This window comes from Elephas maximus, chromosome 17 (genome assembly GCF_024166365.1).
Source record: "Elephas maximus indicus isolate mEleMax1 chromosome 17, mEleMax1 primary haplotype, whole genome shotgun sequence".
In the NCBI taxonomy this organism is placed as follows: Eukaryota; Metazoa; Chordata; class Mammalia; order Proboscidea; family Elephantidae; genus Elephas; species Elephas maximus.
The window spans coordinates 27,189,140-27,214,142 of NC_064835.1; the positions used below are offsets into that span (position 1 = coordinate 27,189,140).

At 41.4% G+C, this 25,003-nt stretch overlaps 1 protein-coding gene across 9 annotated transcripts in view; it reads left to right on the plus strand.

Moving 5' to 3' along the window:
- The first annotated feature begins 19,938 nt into the window (after positions 1 to 19,938).
- The window catches only part of CCDC15 (coiled-coil domain containing 15), a 124,520-nt gene continuing 119,455 nt past the window's right edge, over positions 19,939 to 25,003 (plus strand). For 8 of the 9 annotated variants that reach the window (XR_007513604.1, XM_049856683.1, XM_049856686.1 and 5 more), the window contains exons 1-2: positions 19,939 to 20,199; positions 20,538 to 20,726. Coding sequence is in view for 8 of the 9 variants with exons in the window: in XM_049856683.1 (XP_049712640.1) it covers positions 20,547 to 20,726 (180 nt within the window). In the remaining variant the exon portion in view is untranslated. The remainder of the gene's footprint in view (positions 20,200 to 20,537; positions 20,727 to 25,003) is intronic. The other variant, XM_049856684.1, reaches the window with a different exon arrangement.

The following is a 25,003-nucleotide window of genomic DNA, read 5'->3' on the forward strand; positions in this document are numbered from 1 at the left end:
AATGTAGAACATTTTGTTTATAAACTGTGTTATACCAATTGAGCTAGATGCTGCCTGAGACCCTGGTTCCCACAGCCCTAAGCCCAGCAATTTGGTCCCTCAGGGAGTTTGGGTGTGTCTACGGAGCTACCATGGCTCTGCCTTGTACAGACTGTGCTGGCTTCCCTAGTATTTTGTACTGTCTTATTCTTCACCAAAGTTACTTATCTATTGTCTATTGTTTTTCCATCCCCACCCTGGTAACCATCAAAGATTGTTTCTTTTCGTATGTAAACCTTTTCATGAATTTTTACAGTAGTGGTCTCATACAATATTTGTCCTTTTATGATTGAACTATTTCACTCAGCATAATGTCCTCCACATGCATCCATGTTATGTGATGCTTCACAGATTCCTCATTGTTCTTTAGCATTGCATGATACTCCATTGTTTGTATGTACCACAGTTTGTTTATCCATTCATCTGTTGATGGGCATCTAGGTTGTTTCCATCCTTTTGCTATTGTGAACAATGCTGCAACGAACATGGGTGTACATATATCTATTCATGTAATGACTCTTATTTCTCTAGAATATATTTCTAGGAGTGGGATTGCTGGATCATATAGTGTATCTATTTCTAGCTTTCTAAGGATGCACCATGTCATTTTCCAAAATGGGTATACCATTTTGCATCCCCACCAGCAGTTCCAATCTCCCTGAAGCCTCTCCAATGTTTGGTATTTTCTGTTTTATTGATTCGTACCAGTAATGCTGGGGTGAGATGGTATCTCATTGTGGTTTTGGTTTGCATTTCTCTGATGGTTAGAGATCCTGAGCATTTCCTCGTGTGTCTGTTGGCTGCTCAAATGTTTTCTTTTGTGAAGTGTCTGTTCATATCCTCTGCCCATTTTTTAATTGGATTGTCTTTTTGTTGTAGAAGTGTTGGATTTTCTTGTAGATTTTAGAGATTAGACCTTTGTCTGATTTGTAATCGCCAAAAAATTTTCCCAGTCTGTAGTTTCTCTTTTTACCCTTTTGGTGAAGTCTTTTGATGAGCGCAGTGTTTAATTTTCAGAAGATCCCAGTTATCTAGCTTATCCTCTAGAGCTTGTGTGTTGTTGGTTGTGATTTGTATCCTGTTAATGCCATGTATTAGGGCCTCTAGTATTGATCCTATTTTTTCTTCTATGAACTTCATAGTTTTTGGCTTTATATTTAGGTCTTTGATGCGTTTTGAGTTAGTTTTTGTATATGGTGTGAGATATGGGTCCTGTTTCATTTTTTTGCAGATGGACATCCAATTTTGCCAGCACCATTTGTTTAAAAGACTTTCTTTTCCCCATTTGATGGACTTTGGGCCCTTGTCGATGATCAGGTGACCATAGGTGGGTGGATTTACATCTGGGTTCTCGATTTTGTTCCATTGGTCAATGTATCTGTCATTGTACCGGTGCCAGTCTATTTGGACTACCGTAGCTGTATAGTAGGTTCTGAGGTCAGGTAGTGCAAGTCCTCCTACTTTATTCCTCTCCTTCAGTAGCACTTTACTTATCTGGGGCCTCATCCCTTTCCATATAAAGTTAATCATAATTTTTTCCTTCTCTTTAAAGAATCTTGTTAGTATTTGGATTGGTACTGCATTGTATTTGTAAATCACTTCAAGTAGAATTGTCATGTTCACAATGTTGAGTCTACCTGTCCATGAGCATGGTATGTTTTCCCATTTATGTAGATCTCTTTTGGTTTCTTGCAGTAGTGTTTTGTAGTTTTCTTTGTATAGGTCTTTTACATCTCTGGTTAGATTTATTCCCAAGTATTTTATTTTTTTAGGGGCTATTATAAGTGGTATTGTTTTCCTGATTTCTTTTTCATTGTTCTCTTTATTGGTATATAGGAATCCAACTGATTTTTGTATGTTGGTCTTGTATCCTGCTACTCTGCTAATTCTTTCTATCAGTTCCAGTAGTTTTCTGGTGTAGTCTTTTGGATATTCTAAGTATGGTATCATATCACCCGCAAATACGGGGAGTTTAACTTCCTCATTACCAATTCGGATGCCCTTTATTTCTGTTTCTTGCCTTATTGCTCTAGCTAAGACTTCTAACACAATGCTAAATAGGAGTGGTGATAAAGGGCATCCTTGTCTTGTTCCTGTTCTCAAGGGGAATGTTTTCAGCCTCTCTCCACTGAGAATGATGTTGGCTGTTGGTTTTGTATGGATGTCCTTTATTATGTTTTTTTTTCTATACCTATATTATTGAGACTTTTTATCAGGAATGGGTGTTAGACTTTGTCAGATACCTTTTCTGCATAGATTGAGATGATCATGTGATTCTTTCCTTTTATTTACATCGTGGATTACATTGATTGATTTTCTAATGTTGAACCACCCTTGTATTCCTGGCATGACTCCTAATTGGTCATGGTATATTATTTTTTTGACATGCTGCTGGATTCTATTGGCTAGAATTTTGTTGAGAATTTTTGCATTTATATTCATGAGAGATATTGGTCTGTAATTTTCTTTTTTTTGTGTGGTGTTTTTGCCTTATTTTGGTATCAGGGTTATCCTGGCTTCATAGAATGAATTCAAAAGTATCACTTCCTTTTCTATGTTCTGAAATAGTTTGAGCAGTACTGGTATAAGCTCTTCTCTGAATATCTGGTATAATTCTCCAGTGAAGCCATCTGGGCCAGGGCTTTTTTTGGTTGGGAGTTTTTTTTTTTTTTTTTAATTATTAAATTAATTTTTATTGTGCTTTAAGTGAAAGTTTACAAATCTTGTCAGTCTCTCATGCAAAAATTTATACACACCTTGCTATATGCTCCTCATTGCTCTCCCCCTAATGAGACAGCACACTCCTTCCCTCCACTCTCTCTCCTCGTGTCCATTCAGCCATCTTCTGTCCAACTCTGCCCTCTCATCTCCCCTCCAGGCAGGAGATGCCAACATAGTCTCATGTGTCTACTTGATCCAAGAAGCTTGTTCTTCACCAGCATCATTTTCCATCCCTTAGTCCAGCCCAATCCCTGTCTGAAGGGTTGACTTTGGGAATGGTTCCTGTCTTGGGCTAACAGAAGGTCTGGGGACCATGACCTCTGGGGTTCTTCTAGTCTCAGTCTGACCATTGAGTCTGGTCTTTTTATGAGAATTTGGGATCTGCATCCCACTGCTTTCCTGCTCCCTCAGGGGTTCCCCGTCAGGGCAGTCATTTGTTGTGGCCAGGCACCACCTAGTTCTTCTGGTCTGAGGCTGATGTAGCCTCTGGTTTATGTGGTCCTTTTTGTCTCTTGGCCTCATAATTACCTTGTATCTTTGGTGTTCTTCATACTTCCTTGTTCCAGGTGGGTTGAAACCAATTGAAGCATTTTAGATGGTTGCTTGCTAGCTTTTAATACCCCAGATGCCACTCTCCAAAGGGGGATGCATTTCTACTCTCTCCTATAGGGTCACTATGAGTTGGAATTGATTTGACTGCAACAGGTTTTTGGAAACCCTGGTGGTGTAGTGTTTAAGTGCTATGGCTGCTAACCAAAAGGCTGGCAGTTCAAATCCACCAGGCACTCCTTGGAAACCCTGTGGGGCAGTTCTACTCTGTCCTGTAGGGTCACTATGAGTCAGAATTGACTCGACAGCAATGGGTTTGGTTTTTCGTTTTTTGGATTACTTTCCTGAATTGTTCCATTTTTTTTTGTCTGTATTTTCCATGAATTTGTCTATTTTTTCCTCATTTTTGTCTGCTTTTTGCTTCAACTCTTGGATTGCTCTGAATATTAAGAGGCTCATGTGTAAGGTCACAGCAAGTAAAAGATATAAAGGAGTTACCCTTCCTTTGTACATCTGAGTGTAGGGAGCAGTTTTGCAATCCTGCTTCAGGTATTTTGGAGATGAGGAGATCTATAGAAGATATTGATTATAACTGCCTGCTTATGTGGCTTTCTCACCTAATAAATTGTGGTGAAAATATACACTAAAAAATATAGGCCAATTCAACAATTTCTACATGAATAATTCAGTGACACTGATTACATTCTTCAAATTTATGCAACCATTTTGGCTACTTTTCCAAATTATTTCACCACTATTAACATAAACTCAATGTTCCCTAAGCAAAAACTCCCTCTTTCCCCTCCCCACGCCTGGTAACCACTAATAATTTGGTTTATTTTTATTTGCTTATTTCATATAAGTGAGATCATACGGTATTTGTCCTTTTGTGATGGACTTATTTTGCTCAGTGTAATGTTTTCAAGGTTCATCCACGCTGTGGCATGCACCAGGACTTCATTTCTTTTTATGGTTTAGTAAGATTCCATTTGTGACCCTAATGCCTTGCAACATGCTTTCTCCTTTTCAAAATGGGTGATTGAGAGTTTCACATAACTAATGCCATAATGATACTCTAAGTAATCTATAACAGTTTTTTGATTGCACCAGCTGCACTGGTCCTTTTCCAAAGGGATGCGGAGCTCTCTCAGCTCCTGCAAACTTGATCTCTCTTCTCTTCTTTGTTCTATTGAGAAATGGCCTTCAGCCTGCAAGATGGCAGCTAGGAAGTCTGCCTGACGCTTTTGGTCTGCAACTTTCTTTCTTGCTCCTTATCTCAAGAGTGGACTTGGCAGGGCAGTTCCACTAGCTGAGAGATTCTTATGTAAGTTTTTTTCAGCCTGTTACAAACATGCAGATTAGAGTCCAGATGTCCACCATGCATATCTTCAGTTTAATAAAGAGTTTCTTATAGTTGTTTTGTGATTTACATGACCACCTGTGGGCTACATGCTTAAAAACATTAGGTAATCCTTGCCAAAATGATATATAAGCTCTGGTGTAAAAATGGCCTTTGGGGGAACTCCATAAAGGACAGCCTGAGTTGCTTTTGGGACCTCTCCATTGGTGTCACCTCCTAATAAACTTTCTCTCTCTTTCTGACTTGGAGTACATTTCATTGGCTCAACTGCTCCAGGGCACAGACCCCAACTGGGTAACACATTGTATGTTATGTACCACATTTTGTCTATACATTCACCTGTTTATGGATATATCAGTTGTTTCCACATTTTGCCTATTGTGAAAAGCGTTGCAGTGAATATCGGTGTACAGGGTTCTGTTTGTGTTCCTGCTTTCACTCTTCTGAGTATACACCTAGGATTGGGTCACAGGATAGTTCTATGTTCAGCTTTTTCAGGAATCGCCCAACCGTTTTCCATAGTAGCTATACCATGTTACATTCCCACCCCTAATGGAAGGTTCCAGTTTAAACAGAGAGCTCTTTGATGTTAAAGACTATATCTTATTTTTCTCTGTATCCCTAGTGCCCAGTACAGGGCCTGGCACACAGTAGGTGCTCAACACATTTTCTCAGTATTAAAGGGATGAGAACTTGCCCAAGTTCCTTCAAGGTGGCTTCTCACATAGTTGGATAGAATAAAATACAAGTGTGAGGAGGAGCTGGGACGAAGGCAGGAGAGCAAGGAGGGCTCCAAGTATTGACTTCAGGAAACAGAATGATTTGTGGACACACATGAGACATCCCTACAGGAATTCTCAGAAATACTGGGAATTGCAACTTTTAGGGGAGGGGGGACGATGATCCAATAAATTGGATTGCAGAGACATAAGGTAACAGTCATAGCCAACTTATTCTCTTATTTCAGCTGCCCTAACTTATCTTGTTTTAGCCTCCCATGGGTTCTTTGGATTTTTCCAAGTGAGTATGTCCCATCTAATTGTTGATGATGCAGACTGGATTTTTAAGGTATATTCTGATTGTAAATATTGCACTTCTTTAACTTCAAAAATACATTTATACTTGTCAGTCCACATGTTCGATTTTTGGGTCAGAAAATTTGGTGACTGTGGCCATCTCTTCTTTAGCCTGAGAAGTTCTCCAGGGCAGGAACTGTAAGTCTTCATTCTTCTGGGTCTCCCCATAAGGCTCACTTTTGAGCTCTGCACAATGTGCCTGCTGAAATAATGGCGCTGACTGAAACAACGGTGAGACTGCTGCACTAATGCCTTTGCTCAGCCAAGGCTGTGGACTCTTCTTCCTCTGAGCATTTCAACAGATTCATATCCAAGGGCAGTGTCTTCTTCTGAACAGCTGGACCCAGTTCTCTCCACTTTTCTGCCATATACAGCTGCTTCAGCCAACTCCTTATTTGAGAAGCCCTCTGGGACTCTGCAAAATTTTATTTTAGTGTGATAATAATGATATTGTTCAATAGTTTCCTCATTCTATTGGATCACCTTTCTTTGGAATGGCCACAAATATGGATCTTTTCCAGTCAGTTGGCCAGGTAGCTGTCTTCCAAATTTCTTGGCATAGGCAAGTGAGCACCTCCAATGCTGGATCCATTTGTTGAAACATCTCAGTTGGTATTCTGTCAGTTCCTGGAGGCTTGTTTTTCTCCAGTGCCTTCAGAACAGCTACGACTTCTTCCTTCAATACCACTGATTCTTGATTATATGCTACCTTCTGAAACGGTTGAATGTCAACCAATTCGTTTTGATACAGTGACTCTGTGTATTTCTTCTATCTTCTTTTGATGCTTCCTGCATGGTTCAATATTTTGCCCATAGAATCCTTCATTATTACAACTGGAGGCTTGAATTTTTTCTTCAGTTCTTTCAACTTGAGAAATGCCAGAAGTAATTTCCCTTTTGGTTTCCTAAATCCATTCTTTGCACATTTCATTTTAATACTTTACTTTTTCTTCTTGAGCCACCCTTTGAAATCTTCTGTTCAGCTCTTTTACTTCATCATTTCTTTCATTTCCTTTAGTTGCTCTTTGTTCAAGAGGAAGTTTCAGATTCTCTTCTGACTTCCATTTTGGTCTTTTCTTTCTTTCCTGCCTTTTTAATGACTTTTTTGCTTTCTGCATGTATGATATCTGTGATGTCATGCCACAACTCATCTGGTCTTTGGTCTGTAGTGTTCAATGTGTCAAATCTATTCTTGAGATAGTCCCTAAATTCAAGTAGGATATACTCAAGGTTGTATTTTGGCTTTCATGGATTTGTTTTAATTTTCTTCTGCTTTGACTTGAGCTTGCATGTGAGTAATTGATGGTCTGTTTGACAGTCGGTCCCTCGCCTTGTTCTGACTGATGATATTGAGCTTCTCTATCGTCTCTTTCCACAGATGTAGTTGATTTGATTCCTGTGTATTCCATCCAGTGAGGTCCACATGTATAGTCACCACATTGCTAAAAAAAGTATTTGCAATGAATAAGTCATTGGTGTTGCAAAATTCTATCATGTGATCTCCAGTGTCGTTTCTATCACCAAGACCATATTTTCTAACTATTGACCCTTCTTTATTTCCAACTTTTCATTTCAATCCCCAGTAATTATCAGCACATCTTGATTGCATGTTTGATCAATTTCAGACTGCAGAAGTTGGTAAAAACCTTCAATTTCTTCATCTTTGGCCTTAGTGCTTAGTACATAAATTTGAATAATAGTCATATTAACAGGTCATCCTTGCAGGTGTATGGATATTATCCTATCACTGACAGCATTGTACTTCAGGATAGATCTTGAAATGTTCTTTTTCACAATGAATGTGATGCCATTTCTCTTCAATTTGTCATTCCCAGCATAGGATTGTCTGATTCAAAATGGTCAATACCAGTCCATTTCAGCTCACTAATGCCTAGATAACTAAATCATAGATATCAATCTTTATGCATTCCATTTCATTTTTGACAAACTTCCAATTTTCTTGGATTCATACTTCATACATTCTACATTCTGATTACTAATGGATGTTTGCAGCTGTTTCTTCTCGTTTTTGAAATGTGCCGCATCAGCAAGTGAAGGTCCCAAAAGCTTGAATCCATCCACGTCATTAAAGTTGACTCTTCTTAGGGGAGGTGTTCTTCCTCAGTTATATTTCGAGTGCCTTCCAACCTGAGGGGCTCATCTTCTGCCACTGTATCAGACAATGTTCTGCCACTATTCATAAGGTTTTCACTGGCCAATTTTTCACAAATAGACTGCCAGTTCCTTAGTCCTAGTCTTAGTCTGGAAGCTCCACTGAAAGCTCTCCACCAAGGATGACCCTGCTGGTATTTGAAATACTGGTGGTGTAGCTTCCAGCATCACAGTGACACACAAGCAACCACAGTATGACAAACTGACAAATGAGTGGTAACTATGACAAACTGACAAAGAGTAAAGAGAGGTCAGAGAGACTTCTGACCTGCCCACGTGAAGGCACCCCATCCAAATATTCTTCACTCCTCTGACTGCTGTCCGTGTGTGTGTGTGTGTGTGTGTGTGTGTATGTGTGTGTAAACTACTCCTTACTTACTCTGTCAGGCATTTTATATACATATGTTCATTTAATTCTCCCAATGCACCCATTAGGTAGAAATTATAAGCCTATTTTACAAAGAAAACCTAAAATTTCAAGAGGTTAGCAACTTGGTAAAAGTACACAGCTACTAAGTGACAGATTTGGATTAGAAATCTAGGTTGATAACCAACAAAGCTTAGGCTTTTAACTGCCTCCCCAACTCTTTAGTAGGAAGTTTCACCACCTCCTTATCAGTAGGAAGCCCACTTCCTGTCCTGGTTTAATCTTTTATCCCCAGCACCTACTCTTTGACTAAGCTCCAGGATGTAAGATGGCCCTCTCTGCCCCCTCCTTGAGCCCTGTACTAGTGCTGCTGGTAGTTTTGATTCTTTGTTCCATAAACCTGTGTTTGAATAGTGCTGGAGATGTCCCTACTATAAGTTCAATTTGCCAGAAAAAAGAGAGAGGCAAACACCAGCCAGAGAATTTGCAGAGCTGCAGAGCATTGCCTGGGAAACAAGGAATTTGTATGAGGCTTTGTGCTGAGAGGAGGCAGGGTCTAGCTGCTCCAGCATCCTCTGAACAAGAGACAGATTTGCTAGCTCCCTTCGGAACAAAACAAGTCTTTTGTGGGCCTGGACGGTGAGGAGTGACTCTCCCCAAGAACATTTTTTCTCTCCTTTCTCTTTTTAAAGTTCTTTTAGGTGACCTTACTTTGGGTTGCTTCAGAGAAACATCAAATAGAAAGTGGAGATGGAGCCAAAAGGCTTCTCTTTCCTTCCCAGAAAGTTCATTCTGAAAATTGGTTTTGCTGCCAGCCAATTTCTATTACTGCGAGGTGTATCTCAGAGGAAAAGGGTTCCACAGGGATATGGTATTTCAAAACGTGTGGAGGTGCTGGAAGAAAGGGGCAGCATGGACCTGGGTAAGTTTTGGGAAGGCAAAGTGGAGGCACTCCCATTTCAGCCCAGGAAAACTGAAAAAATCAAAGCCTTTTATGCTGAGAGTAAATATTTGATTTCTGAATAGAATTCCCACCCCCTCAGAAACTGAGAGGAACTCGGGCTTGTGTCCATGGTTGCAAAACGTGCTGTGTTCAGCAGCTCTCCAGAGGATAAAAGAGGAGAAATTAATTGGCATTAAAGTATTGGAAAGAGCCAGCTTTTGCGGACCTATTTAAGATGCAGTGAGGACATTCTAGAGAACTCCTCTGAAGTTCTGTTTTCATAAAGCTTTAGTGCTCAAAAACAAACAGGTTGAAAAATCATGAGGAAAGCCACAAATTACCCCCCAGCTTGTGAAAGGCTTCATTGTTATCCCTTCCCCTAGATCCTCAGATGGAGTCCACCCACCAACCATGTGTCGGAGAAAGATTTGCTCCCATCCCCCACTGCTGCCTTCCTCCCAAAGAGGGAGGCACAAAGGGAAATCAGCTAGCCAGCTAGCACTGTATGTTCCAGACATTAAAAAGAGGGGTGAGATGTAAGGGAGGGGGAAGGGAGCACATTCAAAAGTAAGAGGATATCTTTGGAATCAAATATCTGATAAGAATCCGATAACCAAAATATATTTAAAAGTTTGACAGCTTAACAACAAAAAGACAAATAACCCAATCATAAAATGGGCAAAGGACTTCAATACACATTTCACCAAAGAGACATTCGATTGGCCACCAAACACATGAAAAGATGCTCAATGTCATTAGCCATCAGAGAGATGCAAATCAAAACCACAATGAGATACTATTTCACTCCCACTAGGATGGCTAAGATTAAAAACAAACAAACAGAAAATAACAAATGTTGGTGAGGATGTGGGAAAATTGAATCCTTATCCATTGCTGGTGGGAATGCAAAATGGTATAGCCATTGTGGAAAACAGTGTGGCAGTTCCTCAAAAAACTAGAGGTAGAACTACCATGTGATCCAGCAATTCCACTCCTGGGTATATACTCAAAAGACTTAAAAGCAGAGACTCAAACAGAGACCTGTACACCAATCTTCACTGCAGCACAATTCACAATAGACAAAAGGTGGAAACAAACTAAATGCCCATCAACAGATAAATGGATAAACAATGGAACACTACTAAGCCAGTAGGAGAAATGAAGTCTCCATACATACTACAATATGGATAGAGCTAGAAGACATTATGCAGAGTGGAATAAGTCAATCACAAAAGGACAAACATTGTATAACCTCACTTACATAAAAAGACAAAAGTATAGAGACCAAAATTTATCAGTGGTTTCCAGGAGCAGAGGGAGGGGGAAAGAGGGAATTAATGGTGATGGAAATATCACATTGATTAAGGGTAGAGTTGCACAGCTAATTATTGTAATTGTTGTCAGTAAGTTGTCCACTTGTAAAAAGTTGAATTTGCAAAAGTTGTGTGATAGATATATTTACAACAATGACAAAAAAATAGTAGCTGCTGAGGCTGCTTATGTACAACCAAATATCTCATGGGATTTGGTTCCTTGGTTTGGAGGTTTAGGGTCATGGTTTCATAGGACAGCCCAGTTACTTGGCCTAATAACATTTTTAGTGATTCTCTTTTACTTCTTAGTTTGTTGTGTAGTCGTTGGGGTCTTAAAATCTTGCAAGTGGCCATCCAAGGCACAATCGGTCTCTATTCGCCTGGAGAAACAGGGGAAGAAGATGTCAGGAATAGGAAGAGAAATGGAATGTATGGCTAATTGCCTCCAGGAACAACTGCCTCCTTTGCCATGAGACCAGAACTGGATGGTGCCCAGCTACCATTACATTTTGATCAAAGATTCTGTGAAAGAATCTTTGATCAAAAGGGTAAAAATGTAGAACAGAATTTCAAGTTTTCAGAGACTCCAGACTTTTTGGAACCATAACCAAAACCAAACCCACTACCATTGAGTCAATTCTGACTCATAGCAACCGTACAGGACAGAGCAGAACTGCCCCGTAGAGTTTCCAAGGACAGCCTGGCAGATTCCAACTGCTGACCTTTTGGTTAAGCAGCTGTAGCACTTAACTGGTATGCCGCTAGGGTTTCTTTGGAGCCATGGAGGCTGGATAAACCCCTAAAACTATTGTCCTGAGAAAATCTTTAAACCTTAAACCAAAAATATTCTCTGAAATCTTCTTAAAACCAGACAATAGTTTAGTTTAAGTAGTAAAAAAAAATCTGCCTTGAGCATTATGCAGTTTTTTTATTTTTAATTGTGCTTTAGGTGAAAGTTTACAGCTCAAGTTAATTTCTCACTCAAAGATTTAAACACTATTATTTTGTGGCATTGGATGCAATCCCCACAATGTGACAGTACACGTCCCCCTTCCACCCTGGGTTCCCGGTGTCCATTTGTCTAGTTTCTGTCCCTTCTTCCTGCTTTCTCATTCCTGCTATTGGACCATAGCTGCCCATTTGGTCTCGTATATTTGATTGAGCTAGGAATTACATTCCTCACGTAAATTATTGTTTGTTTTATAGGCCTGTCTAATCTTTTCCAAAAAGTAGGCTTCAGGAATTATTTCAGTTCTGGGTTAGCAGGGTGTCCAGGGGCCATAGTTTCATAAGTTCCTCCAGTCTCTTTCAGACCATTGAGTCTGGTCTTTTTACGTGAATTTGAATTCTGTTCTACGTTTTTTTCCTGCTCTGCCTGGGACTCTCTGTTGTATTCCCTGTTAGAGCAGTCATTGGTGGTAGCTGGGCACCACCTAGTTTTTCTGGCCTCAGGCTGGTGGAGTCTCTGGTTCATGTGGTCCTTTAGTCCTTTGGGCTAGTATTTTCCTTATGTCTTTGGTTATCTTCATTCTCCTTTGCTCCAGGTGGGATGGGACCAAGAGACGTATCTTAGATGGCTATTCATAAGCTTTTAAGACCCTAGATGCTACTCACGAAAGTGGGATAGGGGACATTTTCTTTATAAACTATGTTATGCCAATTATGTTACGTAGTTCCTTGTCCATGTACTGCTGCAGCTTTTGAATGATCTTCAGCAAAATTTCACTTGTGTGTGATGTTAATGATATTGTTCGATAATTTCCACACTCATTTGGGCCACCTTTCTTGGGAATAGGCATAGATACGGATCTCTTCCAGTTTGTTGGCCAGGTAGCTGTCCTCCAAATATCTTGGCATAGATGAGTGTACACTTTCAGGAAGAAGGACCTGGCAGTCTTTTTCTGAAAATAATTAGCAAGTGAAAACACATTTTATAAATTGGTACAATCTAGACTCCACCTGTGTTTCTTAGTTGAGTGTTCATGATACTATACTCCTGAAAGAGGGTGCCTTCAGCAAGGCCCAGGAATAAAATGTAGGTAGAAAACAGGAGGGTTCTGAGGCAAGATGTGAAAGGGAGAAGGATAAGACAGGCAATAGAACCATAAAAAACAAAGCTCAATCAGCCAGAGAACAATTGGGCCCTCAGTGGTGGCGTCCAAAGATGGACTGTGATACATGGGATTCAATATAGGGAAAAACAAGTCCCTTAAAAGAAAGCCCCAACTAAGTTGATAAGGAAGGGGGCCTGGAGAAAGTCCAATGTTAACACCAAGTGTTAGACTATTTAAAGAGCTCAGCTTTGTCTAGCTTACAGACCCTTGCTAGAAATCAGACCTCCAGGACTGTGTGTCTGGTTTGATACCCGGCAAGCTAAGGAATGTGATTTGTCATGATTCTTTGGTTGTGACAGAAGTTCAGCTTGAACTTTTTGAAACAAAAAGGGAGGAGTTTCCTGCACCATGTAATAAACTTTCGGAGGGAACAGAGATGCTGGAAACATTCATTTCTTGGTTTTCTCTTGGTGTCAGCTTTACTCTCACACTTTTTGAAGGGAGTCATGGTTGCCCAACTCTAGAGTGTCAGGGCTGTCCATTATAACTTTGTATGATGATGGAAATATACTGTATCTGTTCTGTCAAGTATGATAGCCTCTAGCCACATTTGAGCATTTTAAAGGTGGCTAGTAGATTTGAGAAAATAAAGTTTTAATTTAAATTCAAATAGCCACATGTAGCTAGTGGTTAACCTATTGGACAAGTCAGCTTATCATCAAAAGATGAAGCTAGTTTAAAAAAAAAAAAAAAGATCTTAATGAAGAACTCTGGTTGGCCTAGCTTAGGTTACATGCACATCTCCGGATCAGTCACTGTTGCCAGGAGAATAGAGCACTATCGCAGGCTGGACCATGTCTCTAACCCTACCTAGGGTCAGAGCTCTGGTGATCTATTACCAAAGGGAATCCGGGGAAGAGATGTTGGGCAAACAAATAAAAATCTTCTAAAAGTGGAAGAGGTGACTTCTCCTTTGCATTACATGCTGTGAGTTTTACATATGTTACCTTAATTCTCACAAAAAAATCCTGAAATGTCAATTATTAACCCCTTATACTACAAATGAGGAAATAGACAGAGGTTATGTGGCTTAACCACTGATAGTAAGTTGCAGAGCCAGAATATAAATCCAAGTTTGTTTCTAAAATTTGTTCTCTTCACTGTAATATTCTGTCCTTAGAGATGGGATATAGAAAATGTGACTATTAACAGCAGATAATCTTAACATTCAGAGCAGAGCACATACAGATGAATGACTTGGTTTTCTCCAAATAGTTATCTTGCGTGTCTTGCTACTTATTCTACAAAACATTTTTGAAATTTCTCTTTTGAAATTGCTTTTAGTGCCTGAAATGTATTTTGAAAGTATCTTTAATGTTTGCAACTTCTTATTCTTTAAGAATACATTTTTTAAAAAGTCAAAAATATGGTGATTAATACACTCTCTCCTCACTTATCGGCACGATTAAGTTTCAAAGACCAAGTTGTTATGTGAAATCGGTGTTATGTGAAAATGAAGGATGACCACATCAGATCACAAAACTGAGGATGACTACATCATTACATAACTGCCAAATTACATCATTACATAGCTGTCAAGCCACTGAGTATCATGGCCCAGCCAAGTTGACACATAACCTTAAACATCAAAGCCAGCATTACTCTCACTTTGCACCTCAGCATTTGTTACTGCCGGATGTAAGACGTTAATGTGCAAAATAGTCAGATAGTAGATCTTTTACTACTGCCATAAATGCGAAATGTTGGATAACAAGACAGTTGACAAGTGAGGAGAAGACGTATAGGTAATAAGGATAAATAAAATTATTTTGGCCAAAAATAGGTTTGTATTAAAGGCAAAGTCTCTTAGCCAAGCTTCTTGGGCTTCAAAGGACAGATACACCAGTGAAGTCACCAGCAGAGAAGAGACACATTGCATGGATACAGAAGACCTGGAACTGGAATGGAAAGTTCAGACACTGAAGCAACCTCTGGAACCGGTGTTCCAAGGTTTCCGTGATTTCTGCTTGTCTGCTCCAATCTTCTTTCCTGACTAATTGACTCCCTCTATTTTGCTAGTCTCAGGGCTTTCTATTTCACAAGCAATAGAAAACCTGATGCAAACTGCTATGGACAATAAAAAACTTTATTTGCTCACATATCTAAAAAGTCTAGAGGTGGGGTGGAAACCCTGGTGGCATAGTGGTTGAGAGCTACGGCTGCTAATCAAAAGGTCGACAGTTTGAATCCACCAGGAGTTCCTTGGAAACACTATGGGGCAGTTCTACTCTGATTAAATAGGGTCACTATGAGTTGGAATTGATTTGACGGCAACGGGTTAGAGGTAGGGTGGCCCTGAGAGTCGGTTTAATCCAAAAGCTCAACAGTGTCAACAGGGAACAGAAAGAAGGACTTTAAACTGTGGTTAGACCATGTCCTTGAAATGCTGCAGATCTCCTTGAAGGAAAGGAAAAGAATAAATGACAAGGAGGCTATGGATTTCAACACTAGGAGTTATAAGGCCTAAAAGCTGCCTGTGCCTCAGTCTCTGAGGCCTAACAACACTCAGATGGTGTGATGGTGAATTTTATGCGCGATCTTGGCTAGGCTACAATGCCCAGTTGTTTGGTCAAACACTAGTCTAGTTGCTGTTATGAAGTAATTACATGTGATTAAATCAGTTTGCCTTAAGTAAAGCAGATAACATTTTATAATGTAGGTGGGCCTCAATCAATCTACTGAAGGCCTTAAGAGAAAAATGGGAGTTTCTCTGGGGTGTGTTCTACCTTCAGAGTATAAACAGACATTTTGTCAGAAACTCCTTCTCTCTTCAGTCTTCCCATTGACTGACCTACAGATTTTGGAAGGCCAGGCTATAGGAATTTCCAGCCTGTCACCTGACCTGTGGATTTTGGATTTGCCAATCCCTGGCAATCATATGAGCCAATTCCTTAAAATCAATCTCTCTCTTACTCCAGTTCTGTTTCTCTAGAGAACCTTGACTAAGACAGATGATGTTGTAATTGTGGCTCCAGGAAGCAGATCCTAAGAGTTTAGTGTTCAGGATGCTTACCAAGCATTGCTCTTATGATTGATACCTGTGGAAGGGAGGCAGCCGAAGCGGGTGTGGGCAGAGAGGTTGAGCTGCTATGTAGGTTCAAACAGCCTCAGCCAACCCCATAGGGAGCTCTGGAGCTAAAATGATAGTCCATGAGAGTTCTTTCAAGTCAGGCCAAAGCAGCCAGGCCTTTATACCACCATATCTATCAGCCAATGGATGTCGCTGCTCTTCAAAGGGAGGACGAGGCAGCTCTCTGAAGCTGGGACGATCCGTGAAGGAACTGACAGCTGAATAGATTGTAACACTCGCAAAGTCTGGGGCAACAAGTCCTTCTGTGAAGGGGAATCTGAGCAGTGTACCTCTGTGTTTACCAGATGAATGTTTGGTAATCAGAAGAGAAGCTGAGACTCCTATATCAATTTTTTATCACACACCAACAGGAAGGAGAAGACTTCTGCACCCATGATAAAATCAGGGACTTTTGCAAAGAGCAGTACAACAGATGCTATGGAGAAAACTGGGCTCACCTGGAGCAATCTACTATTGGTGCTACTTACGGTGAAACGCTATTGCATAGGCAAGCAGAAGGACCCCCTCTAATTCTTCCAGTTGTCAAGGTTATTTTGAGAGGTGGGTAAGGAGGAGGAAGAACAGAGGACAGTGATATGGTCTGTTTTCAGAAAATAGACCAGAACAGTGGTTAGTCCAGCTGTGAACAGAAAAATCTAGCTCAAACTTGGGGAGAGGAGTAAAAATATTTAAGACTCAGCTGCCTGAGACTAAGTTCCCAACATTCAGACCTCCTGAGAGTGGGGCCAGGCAGGTTTCCCATCTCTATAGATGTCTTCTTAAGGCAGGCCCTTAGGACTGGCAGGTGGCCAAGTTGTGGGGCAGTTAGCCACAAACAGAGTAGTGGTGATTGAACAGCAAGTCATCCCCTGGTGCTCGTCAACTGTCCATTCTGTGTGAGGGGATTGCTGCCAAGGATCCAGTGACTCAGAGTTTTGTGCAGAGATGGCCAGGGATCCCCAGATACAGAAACGGAACTCCTCATCTCTGATGAGGAGTGCTCTGAGGCAGGGCCTCAAGACTCTGGAGCTAGAAACACCCATTCTTGAACGTTTCTGGAGAAGATGGACAATTCTGAGCAAGCTGCTTCCTGCCTGAGAAGCCAGCTTTGACCATATAGACGATAAGCCTTGCTAGAAAAGTCAAGGAATGGGAGAATTGTTTGAAAAAGTTTAAAATATGTATTTAAAATGCTTACTGGGCTGACTTACGGGCCCATGGGGTAGGGTAGGGTGGGGGTGGGACTGCAGAAGTTTGGGCCTCTCTCCTATGTCCTTCTGTTCACGGTCAAGGGGCTCACGTGCACCCCTGAAATCACAGGACCAGAAGACAGGAGCCCAGAGGTTTTGTGTGTCTCTGCTGACCAGGGAGGCTGGACATAGCCTTGAGCAAAGCATCCTCAGATAGGGCAGAGCAGGGTGTGGCTGGGCAGGGCAGGGCAGAGCAGGTGGGCTAATGGTAGTAAACAGGATGTTGTCTCCTGCTTGTAGGTGGGGAGCACCCTGATGAAGGCTTATTAGTTTCCTAGGGCTACTTTCACAAAGTACCCCAGGTTGGGTGGCTCATAAAAGCAGAAATTTGTCTCACAGTTCTGGAGACTGGGAGTCTGAGATCAGGGTGTCAGCTGTGTTGATTTCCTTCTGAGCACTCTGTCATGGATTGAACTGTGTCCCCCCAAAATATGTGTCAACTTGGTTAGGCCATGATTCCCAGTATTGTGTTGTTGTCCTCCATTTTGTGATTGTAAGTTTATGTTAAAGAGGATTAGGGTGGGATTGTAACACCCTTACTAAGGTCACATCCCTGATTCAAAGTAAAGGCAGTTTCCCTGGGGTGTGGCTTGCACTACCTTTTATCTTACAAGAGATAAAAGGAAAGGGAAGCAAGCAGAGAGTTGGGGGCCTCATACCATCAATCCCTTCCCTGTTTCCTAGATTCTATTCCCTCTTTCCCATTCAAGAACATAGATGCAAAAATTCTCCCATCGCTTTCCTGTGTCATCAGTTTTTCCCTGTCTGCTAGATATCTCCCGTGGATAAAAAAATATGGACTGCAATCTTAAAAAAGAACCTTACCGTGATCCACTTCTCCTTTCAGCCACCATTCCATTTCTATGTGTCCTTTTACGACAAAACTCATTGAAAAAGTTGTCCAAACTTGCTGTCTCTAATTCATCCTCCCCATCTTTCTTGTCTGCCCTATCAAGATTTTGCTCTCCAACTTCTCCAAAGAAACTGCTCTTTTAAAAGTCATCAGTAATCTCCACATTGCTAAATCCAACAGTCACCTCTTAGTCCTCATCTTATTTGACCTTTTAGCGGCATTTGACCAGATCATCTGTCCTCTTATTGAAACATTTTCTTCACATACTCCTAATTTTTTTCCTTAGCTTACTGGTTGATTTTTTCCCCAATCTCTTTGCATTCCCCTCCTCTTGTCAACCTGTTTAATCTTGAAATACCCCAAGGCTCAGTCCTTGGACCTCCTTTCTTATGTGTCTATATCAGTCCTTAACAATTTCATCCAGTCTCATGGCTTTAAATCTATAGGCTCATAACTCCCAAATTTATATTTCTAGCCCAGAACTTTCCTCTGAACTCCAGACTCTTTTATAAAACCAACTTCTTGCATGTCTAAAAAATAAAACCTAATCTGTCCCAAACTGAACTCCTGATCTTCCTCTTTCCAAACTTGCTTCTTTTACCACCTTCCCCAGCTCAGTAAACGGCAACTCCATCCTGCCAGTTGCTCAAGATAAAACCCCTAGAGTGTTCCTTGATTCCTCCCTTTCTCACACATGTGTAGCCAAGCCTCCAACAGATCCTGAAAGCTCTGCTTTCCAAATGTCTCTAGAATCCAACCATTTCTCACCGGCTCCACCACTACCTCCCTGATCCAAGACTTCATAATCTCCTACCTACATTATTGCAATAGCCTCCTAACTGATCTCCTTGCTTCTACCCTTGTCCCCTTCAGTCTATTCTCAATACAGCATCCAGAGTGATTAAAAAAAAATAAGTCACATTATAGCATTCATTCACTTAAAACCCTTCAATGGCTCCTCATCTCAGCGCCTCACAGTGGCTTACAAAGCTCTATATTATTATCACCCTCCCCAAGCCTTTAACCTCCTATCTCGACACCTACACCCACCCCCGCTCCAGTCAATGAGGGTAGCCTCATTGCTGTTTCTCAAACACCAGGCTTGCTCCCACCTTGAGGCCTTTGTATTTGCTGTTCCCTCTACCTGGAACACTTATAAAACCCTGCTTTGAGGGTTACCATGACTTGTTCCATTATCTCATTTAAGTCTTTGCTGTAAACTACCTCAGCGAAGCCTTCTCTGGCCATCCGCCTCCTCTACCCGCCCCGTAACACACTATCTTCCTTCTCTGCTTTTTCTCCACAGCACTTATCAGCATCAGACACACTTATTTAATTATTCATGTGTTCATATGGTAACTTCTCCTCAATATAGGAGCCCTGGTGGCACAGTAATTAAGCACTCGGTGGGAGAAAGATGTGGCCCTCTGCTTATGTAAACATTAAAGCCTTGGAAACCCTATGTGGCAGTTCAGTTCTATAGGGCACTGTGAGTCTGAACTGACTGGATAGTTTTGTTTCCCCTCACTATAGTGTAAATTCCACGAACAAGGAATATTAGTTTTGTTTACTGCTATAGATCTCCAGCGTCTAAAAGTGTTTTTTTGCTTTTTTACCCAGTTGCGGACTCACCAGTATTTAAAAAGCTTTCAATAACGTACGCTAAATGAATAAATGGGTATTCTACATGGATAATGAGGTGTCCTAGGATTACAAGACTTGGAACCGAGAGAGAGCCCGACCACTCTTCAGGCTGTAATGTTCAGCTATAAGAATATGCGTGAAACATCACCGAAAACGTTATTTGAGTTGTGAAAAGGATCAGTATGATTTACTGTTGGCTCAGTTTGTTCCTCAAGGAAGCCCTAACAGCCGTGTGGGATCCCTGGTTTGCCCAGAGTCAGATCTTCAGCCCAGAGCATCTCTTTTCCTGGATGATTTGAAATTCTCTGAGTCCTAAGATCCTCTCAGTGACAGAACCATCCCCCTACTGCGGCCGACCGCGCCTCCCCTCGCCCGTTACCCAGCGGACCCCGGGCAGCACGAGCTCCCGCCCCACTACCCGCGCCCTCCCAAGCCCCACCCCGTTAGCCACACAGGAAGCGGAGACGACGTGCAGCCGGCACCCGAGACCCCGCCCCTCACACCTCCCCAGCCCCGGGAAGGGAAGCGTGGCCCGGAAGGGGCGGGCAAGGGCCTCAGTGGGGCGGGGCTCTGCGGCGCAGTCGAAAAGTGGCGGTTTGCTAGGGGCGGTTTCCTTAGTCTCCAAGGGAGTGGGACCCCGGTCTTCAGAAGCAGGTTTTTATCTGGCCCTGGACTCCCCGCCGTTCAGCATTTCCTGCAGTAACCGGTTACCGATTATTTCAACCCAGGTTCCCATTTTTACCTTTCCCTCCAGCTGGTACTGGCTTCCCTCCCTTTCCCACCTCGCTGTGCCCACCGCTGTCTGAATGTTCGTTCTCTCAGCCAGATCCTTTTTTCTCTCTCATCCCCATTCCTTCCAGGAATCCATCTTTAAACCTTTCCTTCCCTCTTTATTTCTTCCCATTACAAACTCCCTTCTTCCTTTTACTCCAGAATCCTTGTCCTTCTGCTCCCTGCCAGGCTTCTGCCTCCCACAGGGCTTCTCTCCTTTTCTGAGCCATGTAGTTCATGTGTTAGGAGGTTGACCTTTTAAAGCGGTCGTTTGCTTTTCCTTTCTCCTAACCAGGAGTCACAGATGCCAGGAAGGATGACTCCCCTCAAGAAGCCTCGAAATACCCCAAGGCTGCCCCTGGCATTAAACCCTCTGAAGAGCAAGGACGTGTTGGCAGTGCTGGCTGAGAGGAACCAAGCTGTAGTACCAATTGGGGCATGGGTGGAACCTGCCTCACCAGATAGCTCGGAAATCCCAGCTTATGTGAGTGTCAGTTCGATCCAAATATGGTGGGCTTTTTTCTTTCTTTTCGTCAGCCTTCTCTCATCACTGGTGCTTGGATAAAGATGAACAGACTAGGGTGCTGTTTCTAGTCTGTCATATATATGTTCTTGCATCAGGATTATAGAAGAGACATATTTGCCAAAACTTGCTTCAGCTTTACTTGGCATAATGAAATATTTATTACTCATTACTGTACTGATCATAATCTACCATTTCCTGAGACAGGTGAAATTTTAAGTTGTAAGCACTTGACTACTAACCGAAAGGTGGGACGTTTGAACATACCTATAAAAAATTTAGGCACCTTGAAAGACAGGCCTGGTGATCAGCTTCTGAAAGGTCACGGCCTTGGAAATTCTGTGGAGCAGTTCTACTCTGCACTCATGAGGTTGCCATGAGTCAGAATCAATGGCAACTAACAACAGCATAAATATATAGCCCCTGGTGGTGCAAACAATTAACACACTTGGCTGCTAATCAAAAGGTTGGAGGTTGGAGTCCACCCAGAGGTGCCTTGGAAGAAAAAGGCCTGACGATCTACTTCTGAAAAATCAGCCATTGACAACCCTATGGAGCACAGTTCCACACTGACACACACGAGGCTGCCATGAGTCAGGGTCAGCCCAACAACAACTGAAAGAATACATGATTAAGTGCTAAGAATACGGTACTCAAAGAAGAAAGATATGACTTTGGGTTAATGTGACCAAGGAAAGTTTAATGAAGAATTTGGGTAATCGGGACAGAAGGGGATGATGCTCCAACTAAGGAGCATGGGGATAGTAGGAAATAAGCAAATTGTGTTCAGGATAGTATGAGTAAGATGGATTGATTGGAACGGAAGGTTTAGTAGGGGGATGGTGATCAATAACATTGTGGAAAACAAGGGTGGTAGAGCATCACAGGAAGTTTTTTTAATTGTACTTCAGATGAAGGTTTACAGAGCAAAGTAGTTCCTCATTAAACAATTAATACACATACTGTTTTGTGACATTGGTTGCCAACCCCATGAAGTGTCAACACTCTCCCCTTCTTAACCGTGGATTCCCCATTACCAGCTTTCCTGTCCCCTCCTGTCTTCTTGTCCCTGCCCCTTGGCTGGTGTGCCCATTTAGTCTTGTTTTGTTTTGTGGGCCTGTCTAATCTCTCGCTGAAGGGTGAACTTCAGGAGTGACCTCATTACTGATCTGTAAGGGTATCTGGAGGCCTTACTCTCAGGGTTTCTCCAGTCTCTGTCAGACCAGTAAGTCTGGTGTTTTTTGTGTGTGTGAGTTAGAATTTTGTTCTGCATTTTTTACGAGCTCTGTCTGGGGTCCTCTATTGTGGTCTCTGTCGGAGCAGTCGGTGGTGGTAGCTGGGCATCATCTAGTGGTACTGACTCAGTCTGGTAGAGGCTATGGTATTTGTGGTCCATTAGTCCTTTGGACTAATCTTTCCCTTGTGTCTTTGGTTTTCTTCATTCTCCCTTGTTCCAGATGGGGTGAGACCAGTGGAGTATCTTATAAGACCCCAGATACTCCTCACCAAAGTAGAATCTAGAACATTTTCTTTATAAATTATATTATGCCAGTTGAGCTAGGTATTCCTGAGCCCATAGTCCCTACAGCCCTAAGCCCAGTAATTTGGTCTCTCAGGGAGTTTGGATGTATCTATGGAGCTTCCATGACCTTGCCTTGTACAAGCTGTGCTGGCTTCCCCAGTATTGTGTACTGTCGTACCCTTCACCAAAGTTACCACTTATCTATTGCCTATTTAGTATTTTTCTATCCCCATCCCTCCCCTCCCTTGTAACCATCAAAGATTGTTTCTTTTTGTGTGTAAATCTTTTCCTGAATTTTTATAGTAGTAGTCTCATGTATCTGTCCTTTTGGAATCACAGGAAATTTCTGATAAGAGATTGATTCATTGTTTCCTATTTGTTGATTTAATTGCTCCATCAAACAATGTTTTGGTTAGATAAATTACTCACAGTTTTTAAAAGTGAGGGTGAGATTGGATCCTAGGAGACAAGTTAGGATATAATTGTCAGAGGTTAGGCATGGAGTATAGTGTCAAGATTTGTTTAACGGTGAGGAGTGGAAAGGAAAATCTTTGAAAAAGTGTAGTTGAAGTGGGAATGAAAAGAGGTGAATTCAAGAAACGTCCTAGAAGAATCAATAGGATTTGGTACGAGGATATTTTGGTATTTATTAGTACTTCTTTTTTAATTGCTCCAATTATGTTATCTTTGTAATGTCAGTAATATCAAAATACCTACATTTGACCCACCAAGGTTTCACTTATTCTGTCTTAAACAGGGTTGCATCTAATGCCCCCACGAATTAACTCAAAGTATGAAAGACATGTACAAATATGTCTCCTTTCCCTCATTTTTAAAATTTGATCAGTTCTAGTCAAAGACAGTTTGATCAAGCAACTGATAGAATGCTTTATTGCTTTAGCATAGTCTGGGGAGTACCCCCATTAACAGTTATAGCTCTGTCATTTTAGAATATATACTGAATGCTAAAAAACCAAACCCATGGCCATCAAGTCGATTCCAACTCACAGCAACCCTGTAGGACAGAGTAGAACTGCCTCATAGGGTTTCCAAGGAGTGGCTGGTGGATTTCAGCTGCTGACCTTTTGGTTAGCAGCCAAATGCTTAACCAGTGCACCACGACCATGGCCAAAATCTTGGTTACCCTAACATCGTGTCTTTTCTAAAGGGAAACTCCTAATCCCTGGTTTTATTTAACCTAATCCCTGCTTTTATTTAACATCCTAATCCTGGTTTTATGTTTCATTCCTCTACTGCCACACCCCAATTTCAAGGAGCCATCAGGATTCCCAGCAATGCAACAACATGAGTCCTCCTCCCCAAAGAATTAAATTAGGATCAAACTACACTGCTCTACCATTGTATATGGACATTACATTATTTTATAATTTGTTCTGGTTATCTATTGTTGTATAACAAACCACTCCAGAGCTTAATGGCACAAAGCAAATAATACTATGTGTCAGGAAATTGAGCAGGGTACAACGGACATAGCTTGGCTCTGCTCTATGATGCCTCGAAACTCAGTTGGCGTGGCTCAAATAGCTAGAGATGACTGGGACAGCTCTACTGGATTCTGGCTGTTGGTTGGATTCCTTAGTTCTCCATGTGGCATCTGCTGGGCTGTAATATCCAAGATGACTTTCTCGTTCACATATATGGCACCTGAGTTAGGATAAATATGAATACGGTACTTAATCAAAGGAGAAGGATATGACTTTGGGTCATATCACTAGAATGGCTGGAAATTAGTTGAATGCCTTCTTCATTCCACATGGTCTCTCTGTATGGCTAGTTTGGGCTTCCTCATAGTCAGAATTCTTACATGTGGCTGGCTTACCCCAGAGTGGGCATTCCAAGAGCCCCAAGCAGAAGTTGCTTTATGACCTGCCTTGGGACGTCACGTAACCAACACTTCTGCCTCATTCTATTGGATATACAGAACCAGACCAGATTCAGTTTGGGAGGACATTAATAGGCTTAGTTTATCCCTGGTGGTGGTGGGGTGTTATCTTCAGAATCTAACACCTGGTTCATTGAAGCATCAATTCTATCATCTGTGAATTCCTGAAAATATTCTTTGATTGTTGTGAGAAACACCTCATTTTATATTGTCCCCTTGGATAGTCCATGGGGTATAAAAAGGCTATGAGAAGTTAATTGTATAATTGAAACAATATTTATCTTTCCTTAACCCAGTATATTCCCAAATTTATTTGACTCTAGGAGTTTGAAACACATAGTCAAAAGCACCACAGAGTAGAGCATGGAGTCAGAGAAACTTCTAGTTCTGTTATTTGGCAGCTGTAGGGTCTTGGGCAAATTACTTAGTCTTTCTGAGCCCAAGTTTCTTCTTCTGTAACTTGAGGTATAAGAATACCTACTACTGAAGGTAGTTATTTATTTATTTTTTTTCTGTATCACATGATTTAGTTATTTAAGCATTATGTAAAAGCTACACTATAAATAAAACAAAGCTGAACCATTTGAGTACTAATAACACTGTTTATACAAAGAAACTTAACAGTAGTAAAATACAAATAAGATGCTTATTTTTGGTCCTTTTGGAAAAAAGAACTAAGTTGGCTTTTTTTGATACAAAAATAGCATATAAGATGGTAACTGCAACATTCTTAATGATTATTCTTATAGTTCTTTAAATATCACCAGTCATGATAGCAGTGAACTCCTCTTGATTTATTTCTCCATCACCATC